The sequence below is a fragment of the Bos taurus genome, chromosome 22 (assembly GCF_002263795.3).
Source record: "Bos taurus isolate L1 Dominette 01449 registration number 42190680 breed Hereford chromosome 22, ARS-UCD2.0, whole genome shotgun sequence".
Classification (NCBI taxonomy): Eukaryota; Metazoa; Chordata; class Mammalia; order Artiodactyla; family Bovidae; genus Bos; species Bos taurus.
Window position 1 is genome coordinate 51,537,514 of NC_037349.1, and position 16,417 is coordinate 51,553,930.

The 16,417-nt window shown below is 40.0% G+C and overlaps 1 protein-coding gene across 2 annotated transcripts; it reads left to right on the plus strand.

The window, feature by feature from the left end:
- Positions 1-1,083: 1,083 nt before the first annotated feature.
- SPINK8 (serine peptidase inhibitor Kazal type 8 (putative)) lies at positions 1,084-16,068 on the plus strand. Of its 2 annotated transcripts, none has more exons than XM_024983180.2 (6): positions 1,084-1,154; positions 3,099-3,178; positions 5,857-5,903; positions 6,659-6,780; positions 11,840-11,882; positions 15,892-16,068. In XM_024983180.2, the coding sequence occupies exons 2-6, from the start codon at positions 3,112-3,114 to the stop codon at positions 15,901-15,903; spliced, it is 291 nt and encodes a 96-aa protein (XP_024838948.1). In that variant the 5' UTR covers positions 1,084-1,154; positions 3,099-3,111; the 3' UTR covers positions 15,904-16,068. The 2 variants fall into 2 exon arrangements, with proteins under 2 accessions (XP_024838948.1, XP_024838947.1); XM_024983179.2 differs by having other exon boundaries at positions 15,987-16,068.
- Positions 16,069-16,417: the final 349 nt, after the last annotated feature.

Genomic DNA, 16,417 nt, shown 5'->3' on the forward strand with positions numbered 1-16,417 from the left:
AAAATAGTTTGGCAAGAACAGCTATATTTTAGAGTGAAGTGGATAGTACACATCACCCTCAGGAAACTGAGACAGCAACTCAAGAGATTTAGGTATATAGAATTTGGAGCTGGAAGAAATAGATTTGAATTGTGCCTACACTTCCCAACTTTAAAGTTTTGTCAACCTAAAGAAAAATGCACAACATAAGAGCTGTGAGTTTATATTTTATTCATGGACCTTACTGAGGACTAGAGCCTGGGAGACAGCCTCTCATCAGCTCTGAGGGGACTGCTCTGAAGAAACAGACAAAGAAGTTAACTTTTATATGATTTTTAAGCAATCATTTATTATGTATTTTTTTGTAGTTTTGCTGGGTCTTTATTGTTGCATGGGCTTTCTCTACTCGTGGAGAGCTGCTGTTACTTTCTAGTTGTGGTGCTCAGGCTTCTCATTGTAAAGACTTCTCTTGTTGCAGAGCATGGGCTCTAGGGCATGTGGGCTTCAGTAATTGAGGCAGGTGGGCTCAGTAGTTGTGGCTCCCAGACTCTAGGGCACAGGCTCAATAACTGGTGCACAGAATTAGTTGCTCCACAGCACGTGGGACCTTCCTGGAACAGGGATCAAACCCATGTCCCCTGCATAGGCAGGTGGATTCTTTACCACTGAGCCATGAGGGAAGTCCCTACATATGAAGTTTGGCTAGAAAATATATGCAGTCCAGCATACATCTTGGTTATAGATTACTTCTATTCACAAAGAATAAATAACTCAAGCTAATCATTTTTTAAGTGCTTTTCTATGTATGGAAAGATGCAAGACTGTGGGTTCATTAAAATTCTTCTTAAGATCTATATCTAACTATCTAAGGGTTCTGCTTGTCCAAAGCACAGAGTTCCTCATCCTTTTTCATCCTGAATTCCTCCAAGTGCAACGTTGGTCAGCAACTACAGTGGCTAACTTTATACTTGTAGAACTGGATAGGGAGCAACGTTCTTTGTTTCACAGTTCACTCTGTTCTGCTGCTAGGCACTGCAACCTTAAAAAGACAGTTATACCCCTCCAGCCAACACACACACATGTGTGCACACGCCCCCTTATTTCATTATCAACAGGAGGAAATAAAGAACATTTTGTCCAGCAAGTTTCTATGAGCAACTGTGGAAGTACAGTAGGTAAGGTGGACTTAATAATTTGCAAACTTTTGAGTAGGAAGAGAGTTACATTATTTATTATTTGGTTTTATTCAGGGAAGGTCTTGGGCAGAAGCTACCTAGATATATAATTTCCCTGGAAAATGTATAAAAACCTATAGATGAAGTCAATTGGCTTGTACTGTAGTATTTTCAATAATGCCAGTAAGCTGCTGATAAATATGCTATGGTTTTCACTTCAGTAATGTTATAGGTTAAAGTATTAACACAAAAGTCATCATATAATGGAAGATTAAGGATATGCAAGTGAGTATTCAGTGTTTTGAATGTTACCATTTCTTATTGTCTGTTGACTCACATATGTCACTGCACTTTCTAGTGACTGCTGTTCTTACCTCAGAAATAAATCTCAACTTTAAAACAGGTCATTGAAAAAGTCTTGGTGCTGATGCTTTACCAAAGGATCTCCTGCAGATATTCTTTACTACCTATTTTTCTGGCATCATCTTCTTTTTTTTTTAAGATTTTTTCCCAGGTGTTTTATTTTTTTTTTTGGTTGCACTGGATCTTTGTTGCTATGCATGGGCTTTCTCTAGTTGAGACAGCGGGGGCTGCTCTTCATTGCGGTGCACAGGCTTCTCATTGTGGTGGCTTCTCTTGCTGTGAAGCACAGGCTCTATCTAGATGCACAGGCTTCAGTAGTCGCAGCTCACAGGCTCTAGATCTCGGGCTCGGTAGTTGTGGTACATGGGCTTAGTTGCTCTGTGACATGTGCAATCTTCCCAGTTCAGTTCAGTTCAGTCGCTCAGTCATGTCCGACTCTTTGCAACCCCATGAATCGCAGCACGCCAGGCCTCCCTGTCCATCACCAACTCCCGGAGTTCACTCAGACTCACGTCCATCGAGTCGGTGATGCCACCCAGCCATCTCATCCTCTGTCCAGACCAGGGATCAAACTAGTGTCGCTAGCATTGAAGGTGGACTCTCATGCACTGTGCCACCAGGGAAATCCTGACATATTCTAAAATTCTATTTTTTTAAGGTAGCCAGGTGACACATTTATTCTGAATCTTTGAATCCAAACCCCTATACAGATAAATCTCATACATTTTGTTTTAGGTAAAAAGGTAAAAATAAAGAAGTACAAAGCTGGAGGATTTATATACAAAAGAGTGTTGCCTGCCATCTGCTTGATCTACAAGGATTGACTCATTAGCCATTGCAGTCACTGATCTTCACACACCCCGAAAGGAGTTTAGGGTGAAGATCAGAAATGAGGCACTCTGTGTTCTGGGGAAACTGGCAGAACAGGCTTTCAGATAGGTAGATATTTTCAGGAGAAAATTTTATGAACTCAATGTCTGGCACCTTCCCATACTTAGAGAAGCACTAAAATCATTAACTGAGACATCTCCTCATGGGTAGCGCCAACTTCCACCAAGATGTGTGCTGGATGGCACATACTCCTTTGCCAAAATCACATATATGCTGACTTACCCCTTTACCACTTCAGAGCAGTTCTTCAGAGCTATCAGAGAGGCTCTCTCCCAGATTATAGTCCTCAGTAAGCCTGCAAATAAAACTGAAACTCACAGCTTTTATGTTGTGTGTTTTTATTTCAGTTGACATTATCATGGAGCCATAATAATTAAAATAGTATGGTTTGAGCTCTTGTATAGAGCTGTTCTATAGATAGAACAGAAGAGAGTCCAGGAATAGACCCACATATACATATATTACCTTCTAAAATTCTATTTTTGAGATTTTTTTTTCTCATGACCAATTACTCCAGGGAAATGAACTAGGCAATGTAATTGCATCAGACACAATTCATTCCAAATAACCCAAGGAAAGAAAAAACATTAAATATTTAGACTTCATTTCCTGGTTAATGATGGATCTCTATGAGAATTTGTATGTTGTGTGTGTTTCTGTCTTACTGTCAAAATCTCCGTAATTCCACAGTTCTTCTGCCACCATGAAGGGGGTCTTCCCTAGCGCCATTCTTCTTCTGGTCCTCTCCATGTGGGCTGCCTTCGCAGTTGGTGAGTTCCGTGTCCTTACTTTGCTCACATTTTCTGCTGTATATTCAAGATCGTGGAAAAGATAGAAGTACAGTAGAAATGCTTTCCTGTTTTATTTAAGTCTAATTCTTCAGAGTCACGCAGACACTGAACCCCCAGAAAGGAAGGATTCACACAGTGCTACTGGTATCAAAATTGGTGGTTGAAAACAAAGCTGTATTGGTACAAGGAAATGACACTAGATGGTAAATCCACAGGAACAAAGGACGAGAACCAGAAATGGTGAATAAAGCATTAATATTACAAATTCACTAAATATATACTCACTCTCCTTTCTTCTCTAAGCTTCCTTAAAAGACATGGAATTGTATAATAATTATAGCAATTTATTGTTGGGTTTGTGACTAATATAAATGTAATGTGTATCACAACAATGTAATAAAAGGAAGGACAGAGCTATATAGGAGTAACATTTCTATATCTCACTTGAATTAAAATAGTACAAATCTGAAGTACATTCTGATAAGCTAAGATAAAAACAGTAAGCCACAGTGCAACTACTAAAAAAAAAAAAAGAAAATTCAGGGATTTCCTTGGTGGTCCAGTGGCTAAGACTCCACAGTCCCAATGTAGGGAAACCAGTTTCAATCTTTGGTCAGGGAACTAGATCCCACATATTGCTACACAACTAAAGATTGTACATGCGGCAATAAAGATTGAGAATCCTCCATGCCACAAGTAAGACCCGGTACAGCCAAAAATAAATAAAAATTTGTTAATTAAAAAAAGCCTGCATTATAAATAAAAAGGAACAAAACAATAGATCAGGGGTTTCCCTGGTGGTCCAGTAGTTAAGACTCCACATTCCCAATGCAGGGGGCACAGGTTTAATCCCTGATCAGGGAACTAAGATCCTGCATGCTGCACAGGGTGGCAAAAAATAAAATCAGTTGCATTTCATCAAATTAAACATTTTAGTGATGTAAAGGATACCAACAAAGATGTCAATAAAGTGGAAGACTGCCTAGAAAATGGGAGAAAATATTTGTAAAGCATCTATCAAAAAGAGAGATAATAACAAACATTAACAAAGATGTGAAGAAAATGGAATTCTCATATAATGCTGGTGGGGATGTAAAATGGTGTGGCTACCTTAGAAAATAATCCAGAAGTTCCTCCAAAGTTCACCTTATAACCCAGAAACTCCACTCTTAGGTATATATCTAAGGGAAATAAAAACACATGACCACAATAAAAAGGCACATAGGAATTCCTTGGCAGTCCAGTTGGGTGAGGACTCTGAGCTTCCACTGCCGGGGGCCTGGGTTTGATTCCTAGTCAGGGAACTAAGATCTCATGTGGTGCAGGGGGGAAAAAAAGTATATTCACAGCAGTGTATCAAGTTTCCATACTGTTGTGGTTATCACATTCGCCTCACTGCAGCCTTATTCATAATAGCCAAAGAGTGAAAACAATTAAAATGTCCATTAATTGATTAATGGATAAGCAAAATACAGTATATACATACAACAGAATATTATTTAATTATAAAAAGGAATGAAGTATTGATGCATGCGATAACATGGATACACCTTTACCACACTAAGTGAAAGAGATAGAAAGGAAAGACTACATATTGTGTGATTCCATTTGTCTGAAGTGTCCAGAACAGACAGAAAGTAGATTAGAGTTGTCTGGGTTGGGGGAAGGGAGGAATGAGAAGAGCCTGCTGTTGGGTACAGGGTTTCTTTTGAGGGTGATGAACATGTTCTAAAAGTGACTGATGGTTGCACACCTCTGTGAATATACTAAGGACCACTGAATTGTATACTTTAAATTTTTATTTATTTTTGATTGTGCTGGGTCTTTGTTGCTGCATGCAAGCTTTCTCTAGTTGCAGAGAGCCAGTGTGCAGGCTCCTCAACGTGGTGGCTTCTCTTGTCACTGAGCACAGGCTCTAGGTACGCCGCCTTCAGTAGTCGTGACTCACGGGCTCTGGAGCGTGGGCTCAGTAGTTGTGGCACACAGGCTTTGCTCCTCCGTGGCATGTGGAATCTTCGCAGACCACGGATGGAACCCATGTTCCCTTCTTTGGCATGCAGATTGTTAACCACTGGACCACCAGGGAAGTCCTCAACTATACACTTTAAATAGGTGAATTCTATGGTATATGAATGATATCTGATAAAGATACATATATTATAGAGAGAGTTGACAATATATTATATTTTATATTATCAGATCATTATAATTATATAACTACACAAAATTAATATAATTATATAAAACTATATAAGTATTATATGTGTGTGTGTGTGTGTGTAACTGCAAAGACTGTTTTGGATCAAGAATATGTAACCCAGCATCTTTTAAGGTATCTCAATATAACTACTTCATATAACTTACAGTGTGTTTTCTAAAAAGAACAGAGAATGATTGTAGAAGTTGTTATTTACCTGTGAAGGGGAAGGGTCAGAATTAAGATCTCTTCTTTACAAAGAGGAGGGGACAGAAGTTTCCTGATTCTTTGCTCCTCTGAGTCCCCCTTTGGAGGGCAGCATGCATCAAGAGGAACCTCTGCCTCTCCTGATGGGATCTGATGCTTCCTGGGTGCCAACCAGGTCTCCTTCATCCTCACTTTTACCTTTAAGGGCAGAAGACAGAGAGGCAACTCTTTTGAATATGCTTTTGTTTTCCAGACTTTCCTCTTCCTATGGACAGAGGGACTGACCTAGAAAAGACAAAGGTAAGCTCTGCTTCCTTGCTTCCCAAGCTCAGGAATGGAGAGGAGAAACAGTTTCCCTGATGGTCTCGGCTCATTTTTCTGGGAGGCAAGGGCCAGAGAAAACGTGTGTGGGGATAACCCCACAACAACAGCTGAGTCACTAACTCTATGTAGTGCCTTCTATATGTTCCTGAGTATAAACCCCAATCAGTTCATACAACTCTCTTGTGGGATAGAAGGCAAGTATTTTGTACCATTAAATGAATGAGGAAGTTGTGGCTCAAATTCAGGTCTGTCCTATGCTGAGGTGGACATTCTTTCAACTTAGATATGCTGAGACATACATCTTGCCTCCCACAGATCAAGTGAGGCTCTCATTCTCTCTGTCCCCTACCTTCTAAATTGTAACTCTCCTGTAATAAGTCTGAGCCTACTGTTATCTGAAGCACCATACAAGTCAACCAGAAATGTTCATAAGCATATTCTAATCTCTGAAACCTAACAATCACATTTTGTAATTAGTGAGGCAGGGAATTTCATCCTAAAAAGGAATTTATAGCCCAGACTGGGGAGTCTACAGATTACATGTGTTATGTTATGTTATATACATACTGTTGGTGGTGAGCACCAGGGGTCAAGTACTGAGATTTCTGAAGCCTGCTCTCCAAGCTCCTGGTCTATTGCTCTGTATTCCATGCTTCTCCCCTGCTCCCAGCAATCAAGGCTAAAGGAGCCAGATAAAGGGCTCTGATGCAGTGTCTGTGTCTCACCTTCAGGCTGAATGCACTAAGAATATGAATAAGTGCTGGATTTTAGCCTACCTCAGGCCAACAGACTCCATATGTGGCAGTGACCACATTACCTACAGTGGGGAATGCCACCTCTGCTACAGAATTCTGTAAGTCTTAATTTTTTTTTTTACTCTCCTTTCTCTCAAGTCAAGAGGCTAAAAGTGGCCAGGATAGGAATGGCCTCCTTGGAACACTTTCAACTGATTAGATCTTCCTTCCAGAGACTGCTCCACTATTGCTCCTCCATTTCTTCTATCCCTCTCTATGCTCCCCAATGTGATCCCATTCAGACAGAACCAAAAACCCACTGAAGTGACTGTGCTATGTCTGGCCTGGACAAAGATCAAGTGGAACAAACTCAGTAGTGCAAGTAGCCACAGCATTCAGGTCTTGTGACCACAGATGAAGGTTATCCTTAAGCTCCCTCAGGCCAAAGAACAAAAGCCTGATGAAGAAGATGAGGTAGCTGGGCAAAGTATCTGTCTTCTAAGTCCAACATATGACCTTCCTGAGTCCTTGGCTGCTTTTTAATCCTGTATATGTGCTGTACTTCCTCGGTTCTTTGTGTCATAATTTTGTTGTTGAAAACTGGAGGAGTATAATAATCACAACCCTGGAAATCAGATTCTCTCCGCTCTCCAAGGTTTGTTACTGTTGCTGTTAGTTTAATGACTTCTGGAATAATTCTGTGAAGCTTGCATGTTTTGGTCATGTATAGTCACTACACAGGTCCCATTTAATTGTTTTAGGGGTCTCCTAAAGATTGAACAGAAATTGTCTTAAATGGCTAAAACCGATCAATCTACCAGTCTTCTTTTTAAAAAGTATTTGTTTATTTATTTTTGGCCGTGCTGGGTCTTCGTTGCTGTGCAGGCTTGTCTCCAGTTGGGGCGAGTCAGGGCTACTCTTTAGTTGTGGTGCACAGGCTTTTCGTTTTGGTGGCTTCTCTCATTGTAGATCACAGGCTCTCGGGTGCACAGGCTTCAGCACTTGCAGTTCCTGGGCTCTAGGGCACAGGATTATTAGTTGTGGCACACAGGCTTAGTTGCCCCGTGACATATGAGATCTTCCCTGACCAGGGATCAAAGCTGTGTCTCCTACATTGGCAGGCGGATTCTTTGCCACTGAGCCACCTGGGAAGCCTTCTTCCAGTCTCTGCCAACAAAAACTTTATGTGTGAGATAGGGGTCCACCTCATTCTTTTGTATACAATTATCTAGTTGCCCCAGTGCCACTTTTTGAAGAGACTATTCTTTTCCCATTGAATAGTCTTGGCACTCTCGCTAAAAATCAGTTGGCCTTAGATGTTGGGTTTATTTCTGGATTCTCGTTTCTATTCCATTATTCTCTGTCTAACCTGATGTTGGTACTACAACACTGATTATCTTTGCAAACAGTTTTGAGATCAGGAATGTGGGGTCCTCCCAACTTTTTTTCCCCCTCAAAATGGTTCTGCTTACTCAGGTCTTTTGCAACTCCATATAAATTTGAAGGTAGTCTTTTCCACTTCTGAAAAAAAAAAGGCCACTGGGATTTTGATAAGGATTACATTGAATTTGTCAACTGCTTTGAGTAGTATAAGCATTTTAACAATATGAAGTTTTCTAACCCATGAGGATGGAAGAGCTTTCCATTTATTTAGGCCTTCTTTCATTTCTTTTCGGCAATGTTTTGTAGCATCCAGTGCACAGTCTTTAACCTCCTGGGTTAAATTTATTTTCAGGTATCTTAGTTTTTGAATGATATTGTAAATGCAATGTTTAAATTAATTTTATTTTCAGATTGTTCTTTGTTGGTTTATAGAAACACAGTTGATTTTCCTGTGTTCTTATATTCTGAAATATTGCTGTTTATTACCTTTAATAATTTTTATAGGAATTCTTTGAGATTTTCTATACATAGAACCATGTCATCTTCAAATATAAAGTTTTACTTCTTCCTTTCCAGTTTGGATGGCTTTTCCCCCCAGCTTTATTGAAGTATAATTGAAAATAATATAAAATTTTGGAATTCTCTTTTTTTTTTCTTTCGAATGCTCTGGTTCAAGCTTTCACTATTGAGTGGAATGTTAGATGTGGGATTTTCATAAATGTTCTTTGTTATATTGAGGAGTTTCTCTTCAATTCCTAGTTTTCTGAGTAATTTTATTATGAAAGGGTATTGGATTTTGGGTTGTGGGTTTTTTCAGATTTTTGTTTTTTCAATTAAATATAATTGTCATTGAATGAGTCTTTAAATTCTATACTGCATAACAGGTTTTAAGTTTCACACACATGGTTTCACATCCTCCCATAATAGTTCTCTTTCCCCCTTACCCCTACTTTGTCTGTCACCCCTTCCCTCTCCCCACTGATGACCACTAGTCTGTTCTCTGTATCTGTGACAGTTTTTTTTTTGTGTTTGTTTCATTCACTAGTTTGTTGTAATTTTTTAGATTCTACATATAAGTGATATCATACAATATTTGTCTTTCTCTCTCTGACTTATTTCACTTGGCATAATGCTCTCCAAGTCCATCCATGTTGTTGCAAATGGCAAAATTTCATTCTTTTTTGTGTGTGTGTGGCTGAGTATCATTTCATTGCATATGTATACCACAGCTTCTTTATCCATTCATCTGTTGATAAAATTCTTAGGTGGCTTCCATGTCTTAGCAATTGTATATACTGCTGCTATGAACACTGGGGTACATGTATCCTTTCAAATTATTGTTGTTTTTTTTTTTGTTAATCACACTGAGGAGTGGAAATGCTGGGTCATATGGTCAGATGCTGGGTCATATTTTAAATTTTTTTAAAGAGACTCCCATACTATTTTAAATAGTGGCTGCACCAATTTACATTCCCACCAACAGTGCCCAAATGTTCCCTTTTCTCCCCATCTTTGTCAATATCTGTTATTTGGATTCTTTTTGATGACAGCCATTCTGACAGATGTCAGGTAATATCTGACTGTGGTTTTGAACTGCATATCCATGTTAATTACTGATGCTGAAATGATGTTTTTTTTTTAATATGAATGTGATAAGCATGTGACTCTTTTGCTTCATTCTTTTAATATGATGTTAGTACACTAGCTTGGGAGAAGGCAATGGCACCCCACTCCAGTACTTTTGCCTGGAAAATCCCATGGACGGAGGAGCCTGGTGGGCTGCAGTCCATGGGGTCGCTAAGAGTCGGTCACGACTGAGCGACTTCACTTTTACTTTTCACTTTCCTGCATTGGAGAAGGAAATGGCAACCCACTCCAGTGTTCTTGCCTGGAGAATCCCAGGGACAGGGAAGCCTGGTGGGCTGCCGTCTATGGGGTCACACAGAGTCGGACACGACTGAAGCGACTTAGCAGCAGTAGCAGCAGCAGTACACTGGCTTATATTTTTAGATTGAGCCACCCTGCATTCATGGGATAAACCCACTTGGTGATGATGTATAGACCTTTTAATATGCTATTATATTCAGTTTGTCAGTATTTCAGTTCAGTTCAGTTGCTCGATCATGTCCGACTCTTTGTGACCCCAAGGACTGCAGCACGCCAGACTTCCCTCTCCATCACCAACTTGTGGAGTTTACTCAAACTCATGTCCATCGAATGGGTAATGCCATCCAACCATCTCATCCTCTGACCCCTTCTCCTCTTGCCTTCAGTATTTCCCAGCATCAGGGTCTTTTCTAATGAGTCAGTTCCTCATGTCAGGTGGCCAAAATTTTGGAGTTTCAGCTTCAGTTCTTCCAATGAATATTCAGGACTGATTTCCTTTAGGATGGACTGGTTGGATCTCCTTGCAATCCAAGGGACTCTCAAGTCTTCTCCAACACCATAGTTCAAACGCATAAATTCTTCGTGCTCAGCGTTCTTTATAGTCCAACTCTCACATCCATACATAACTACTGGAAAAACCATAGCTTTGACTAGATGGACCTTTGTGGGCAAAGTAATGCCTCTGCTTTTTAGTATGCTGTCTAGGTTGGTCATAGCTTTTCTTCCAAGGAGCAAGCGTTTTTTAATTTCATAGCTGCAGTCACCATCTGCAGAGATTTTGGAGCCCCCCCCCAAATAAAGTCTGTCACTGTTTTCATTGTTTCCCCATCTATTTGCCATGAAGGGATGGGACCGGATGCCATGATCTTAGTTTTCTGAAAGTTGAGTTTTAAGCCAGCTAAATAATGTTGCCAGTGTTTAGCTGACATTTTCTGTATCTATATTCAGATGGGATATTAGTCTGTAGTTTTCTTTTTTTGTGATGTCTGTCTTTGCTATTAAGGTAATTCTAGCTTCACAAAATCAATCAGTAATCTTCTTCTTCTACTATTTGGAAGAGTTTGAAAAGAAATGGTATCAAATCTTTAAGTATTTGATAGAATTCTCTAAAGAAGCCATTTGGTCCTGAGTTTCTCTTTTTTAGGAGGTTTTCAATAACTGATTCAATCTCTTTACTTGATATATGTCCTGTTGATATTTTCTATTTCTTCTTGAGTCAGTTTAGGTAATGTGTGTTTATAGGAATTTGTTCATTTCATCTAGGTTATCTAACCAGCTGATGTACAACTGTTCATAGCCTTCCCTTGTAACCATTTTTATTTCTGTAAGGTCAGTAGTAATGTCTTTGCTGCTGCTGCTGCTGCTGCTGCTAAGTAGCTTCAGTCATGTCTGACTCTGTGTGACACCATAGGTGGCAGCCCACCAGGCTCCCCCGTCCCTGGGATTCTCCAGGCAAGAACACTGGAGTGGGTTGCCATTTCCTTCTCCAATGCATGAAAGTGAAAAGTCAAAGTGAAGTCGCTCAGTCGTGTCCTACTCTTAGCGACCCCATGGACTGCAGCCTACCAGGCTCCTCCACCCCTGGGATTTTCCAGGCAAGAATGGGTTGCCATTACCTTTCATCAAATGGATAATTTAACTGTATTGCACATTCGCTTCCTGCATTTCTACTTAAATACTCAAGATTACTTTCAATTTTCTATATTTGATTTCAGACTGAATATGTTTTATACACTCACCCTCTTTGACAAATAAACATATAGTAGATATTTTAAAATCACTTATTAAATAAGAAATCACTATTAGCTAAATGTCTCCTCAAACTTAGCTAAAGATTATCATGTCAAATTTAGATATAATTTGTGATATATCATAAAAGTAATCATTTTGAAATATAATTTCTTACAGATATGAAAAACTTAACATAATTAAACTGCATGATGGACCATGTGTAAGTAAAATCACTTTTATTTTTCATTTTGGGGAGTAAACCAGATAGAGTTAGGAGTTCCTTGTTCTAGAGGACTTTAAAGATTTGTTATGAAAAATTTCAAACATACATAAAGTTAGAAATAATGATACCATGAACCTTTCATGCCTATCTTATAGTGCAGTGTTTCTCACATTTCCTTCCTCTATTTTTTTCTGAGAGTAAACAGATCACACTTTGATACTGTGTCTTTGACTCTAGGGTCATAGAGTACAAGCAAGAACTCAGCTAATGCCAAAGAGATTTTTGTAGCTTTATGAGGCATGGAAACGGGACTGGGACCAATTATCTTAGAATAGAACATGAAGGACTTCTCTGGTGGTCCAGTAGTTAAGGATCCGCCTACCAATGCAGTGGACACAGGTTTGATCTCTGGTTTGGGAGATTCCACATGCCGTAAGAAAGCCCTTGTGCTACAACTATTGAGCCCATGCACCACAACTACTGAAGCCCGGGAACCCTAGAGCCAATGCTCTGCAGCAAGAGAAGCCATGGCAATGAGAAGACCATACACTGCAACTACAGAGTAGCCCCGACGTGCTACAACTAGAGAAAGACTGTGTGTAGCCGTGAAGACCCAGTGCAGTCAAAATAATAATAATTAATTAATCAATTAATAGAAGAGAAAATGACATGTGTGGAAGGGAACACAGGTTAAAAAGACATAATTTTGTAATACTTTTATGACAGCCTCTTCTGACAATCTCAATTCACAAGGCTCATCTGATTTACAGATCAGCATACATATTATTTGGCAAGGACCTAGCAGAAGAGATTAAGAAGAGATGGCAATAGAATATACAGAACTGTACAAAAAAGGTCTTCATGACCCGGATAACCAGAATGGTGTAGTCACTTACTTAGAGCCAGACATCGTGGAATGTGAAGTCAAGTGGGCCTTAGAAAGCATTACTATGAACAAAGCTAGCAGAGGGATGGAATTCCAGCTGAGCTATTTCAAATCCTAAAAGATGATGCTGTGAAAGGGCTGCACTCAATATGCCAGCAAATTTGGAAAGCTCAGCAATGGCCACAGGACTGGAAAAGATCTGTTTTCATTCCAATCCCAAAGAAAGGCAATGCCAAAGAATGTTCAGACTACCATACAATTGTGCTCATTTCACATGATAGTAAGGTAATACTCAAAACTGAACTGGTTCAAAAAAAAATTGGACTGGTTCAAAATTGGGAAAGGAGTATGTCAAGGCTCTACACTGTCATACTGCTTATTTAACTTATATGCAGAGTACGTCATGCGAAATGCCAGGCTGGAATCAAGACTTCTGGGAGAAATATGCAGAAGATACCACCCTAATAGCAGAAAGCAAAGAGGAACAAAAACGTCTCTTAATGAAGGTGAAAGAGCAGTGTGAAAAAGCTGTCTTAAAACTCAACATTCAAAAAACTAAGATCATGGCATCTGGTCCCATCACTTCATGGCAAATAGATGAGGAAAAACTGAAAACAGTGACAGACTTCATTTTCTTGGGCTCCAAAATCACTGCGGATGGTGACTGCAGCCATGAAATTAAAGGACGCTTGTTCCTTGGAAGAACAGCTATGACAAACCTAGACAGTGTATTAAAAAGCAGAGACATCACTTTGCCAACAACGGTCTGTATAGTCAAAGCTATGGTTTTTCCAGTAGTCATGTACAGATGTGAGAGTAGGACCACACCGAAGGCTGAGCACTGAAGAACTGATGCTTTCAAAGAGTGGTGCTGGAGAAGACTCTTGGGAGTCCCTTGGACAGCAAGGAGATCAAACCAGTCAATTAAAGGAAATCAACCCTGAATATTAACTGGAATGACTGATGCTGAAGCAGAAGCTCCAATCCTTCAGTCACCTGATGTGAAGAGCCAACTCACTGAAAAAGACCCTGATGCTGGGAAACACAGGGGCAGGAGAAGGGGGTGACAGAGGATAGCAGAGGTTGGATGGCATCACTGACTCAATGGACATGAGTTTGAGCTAACTCCAGGAGATAGGGAAGGACAGGGAAGCCTGGCATGCTGCAGTTCAGTTCAGTTCATCGCTCAGTCATGTCCAACTCTTTGCAACCCAATGAATCACAGCACGCCAGGCCTCCCTGTCCATCACCAACTCCCGGAGTTCACTCAAACTCACGTCCATCAAGTCGGTGATGCCATCCAGCCATCTCGGGTCACAAAGAGTCAGACACAAGTTAATGATTGAACAATAATAATAATACATATTAAGCACCAGAAAAGGTCTATGGACCTAAATATTCTCTAGTTCCACTAAAGAAAAATCCTAAAGATTCTCAGGCACTTCCATTATTTGGGGTAACTACAAAGAAACGTCACATGATCTCTACTCTGTCAGATTGGTTTTGACCTAGGCCAATTCATAGATCATCCTGCTGAATCCCCTCCTCTTGTATCTGGACCACAGCCCTTGTCAGGGACTTCCCAGGCAGTGCAGTGGTAAGGAATCCACCTGCCAATGCAGGAGCCCCAGTTTTGATCCCTGGGTCAGGAAAATCCCTTGGAGAAGGAAATCACAGCCCACCCTAGGGTTCTTGCCCAGAAAATCCCAGGGACAGAGGAGCCTGGCAGGCTACAGTCCATGGGGTCACACAAGCTGGACATGAGATAGTGACTAAACAACAATACTTGGCAATATGATGGATCTCAAAACACTACAGCAAGAGAAAAAGCAAGGGACAGAAAAATAAAATTAACACATTATGTAAGTTAAAAATAAACAAACACAATTATATATTTTGCACAAAGACATGTAAACAAAATGATACACACTGCACACATTAAAATGGCTTGCTAGGCTATAAGGAGAAAGGGAATGAATGAATGAATAGTGGCCCCTCCCCACAGTCTTTCAACAAAGCAGAACAGAAACTGTTTTCTTTTTCCCAGTTTGTCTTTATTTTTAAATCTTTATTGGAGTATAGTTGATTTACAATGCTGTGTTAGTTCCTGTTGTACAGCAAGGTGAATCAATTAAATACAGATATATATCCACTCTTTTTTTTATTATTCTCCCATATAGGCCATTACAGAGTATTGAGCAGAGTTCCCTGTGCTATAGAGTAGGTCTTTATTAGTTATCAGTTTTATGTACAGTAGTGTTATATTTCAATCCCAAACTCCCAATTTATCCCTGCTCCCCGCCAAACTCTGTTCTTGACAAGATCATAAAGAATATGGTAGCTGCCAAAGCAAGACTAACAGTTACCACTGTCAACCACGTGTCTTACACTGTCACATGCTTTGCCTATACCCACTCTCCTGTGCTCCCCACCGCGCCCACCATGAGGAAGATGTTGCTATTGGCTGCATTTCATATTCAAAGATGCATAAGTAGACAGAGGGATGTAACTTACCCAAGGAAACAGAGCTAGGAACTAGCAGGGCTAAGTCTTGAATCCAGAGGGTCAGTTCTAGACTCTATTCTTTCTATGCCTCAAATAACAGTCTATATGCCTCTGACCAGACTCTGATTCACATCAACTCCACTGTATCTACCCTCCACCTTTTCTGCCCCATGGAATTTCCTATAGGCTCTTCTGGGGTCCAAAGACTTAACGTAAGAATTCATAGTCATAGCTCTCCTCTTCTTGGTCCACTTCCACTCTGTACTTTTGTTCTTCCTCAAGGAAATTAGAATGTCTCCGCTGCTGCTGCTGCTTAGTCACTCAGTCGTGTTCAGCTCGACTCCATGGACTGTAGCCCACTAGGCTCCTCTGTCCATGGGGATTCTCCAGGCAAAAATGCTGGATTGTGTTGCCATGCACTCCTCCAGATCTTCCCATCCCAGGTCTCCTGCATTGCGGTCGGATTCTTTACCATCTGAGCCACTTTGGTCTGCCTTAATTCATAGGATAATTGCTCTACATTCCTCTTGCTAGACTATTTATAGTAACCGGTATGGTAGTTTTTCTCTTCATTTTCCCAAATTTGATTTCTCTAAGCATATATTTCTCTTGCAGGAAAACTCCTGAACTTACCATTACAGAACTTACTGAATTCTGTAATTGACTGAGGATCAAGTCAATCACAATGACTGCTTTTATATCTCCTTTAGAGGAATATGCTGGTGCTTGAGGAAACCAAGAGCTACAATCAAACTCATTGATCTTCAGTAAATGATTCTTTTTTTCTATGCATTTATTGTGTTTGTTTTTTAGATCTCACATGTGAAATCATACAGTATTTGCCTTTCTCTGACTTATTTCATTTAGTGTAATGTCCTCAAGATCCATCCATGTTGTTGCAAATTGTAGGATTCCCTTCTATTTTTATGGCTGATTTATTCATGTGTGTGTGTATACTCTCAGAACATTTTTATCCATCCATTCATCAATGGACACTCAGGCTGTTTCCATGTCTTGGCTATTGTACATAATGCTCTATGAACATGGGCATGCAGGTATCTCTTCAACATAGTGTTTTTATTTCCTCTGCATATATTCCCAGCAGCAGAATTGCTAGATCATATGATAGTTCTAGTAATTC

What these genes read in the sequence shown, in the direction of transcription:
- SPINK8 (XM_024983179.2), top strand. Translation starts at nt 3,112, where the DNA reads ATGAAGGGGGTCTTCCCTAGCGCCATTCTTCTTCTGGTCCTCTCCATG. An exon ending in GTGGGCTGCCTTCGCAGTTG is followed by an intron (nt 3,179 to 5,856) that starts GTGAGTTCCGTG and finishes TTTGTTTTCCAG; the next exon opens with ACTTTCCTCTTCCTATGGAC. An exon ending in CACCTCTGCTACAGAATTCT is followed by an intron (nt 6,781 to 11,839) that starts GTAAGTCTTAAT and finishes AATTTCTTACAG; the next exon opens with ATATGAAAAACTTAACATAA.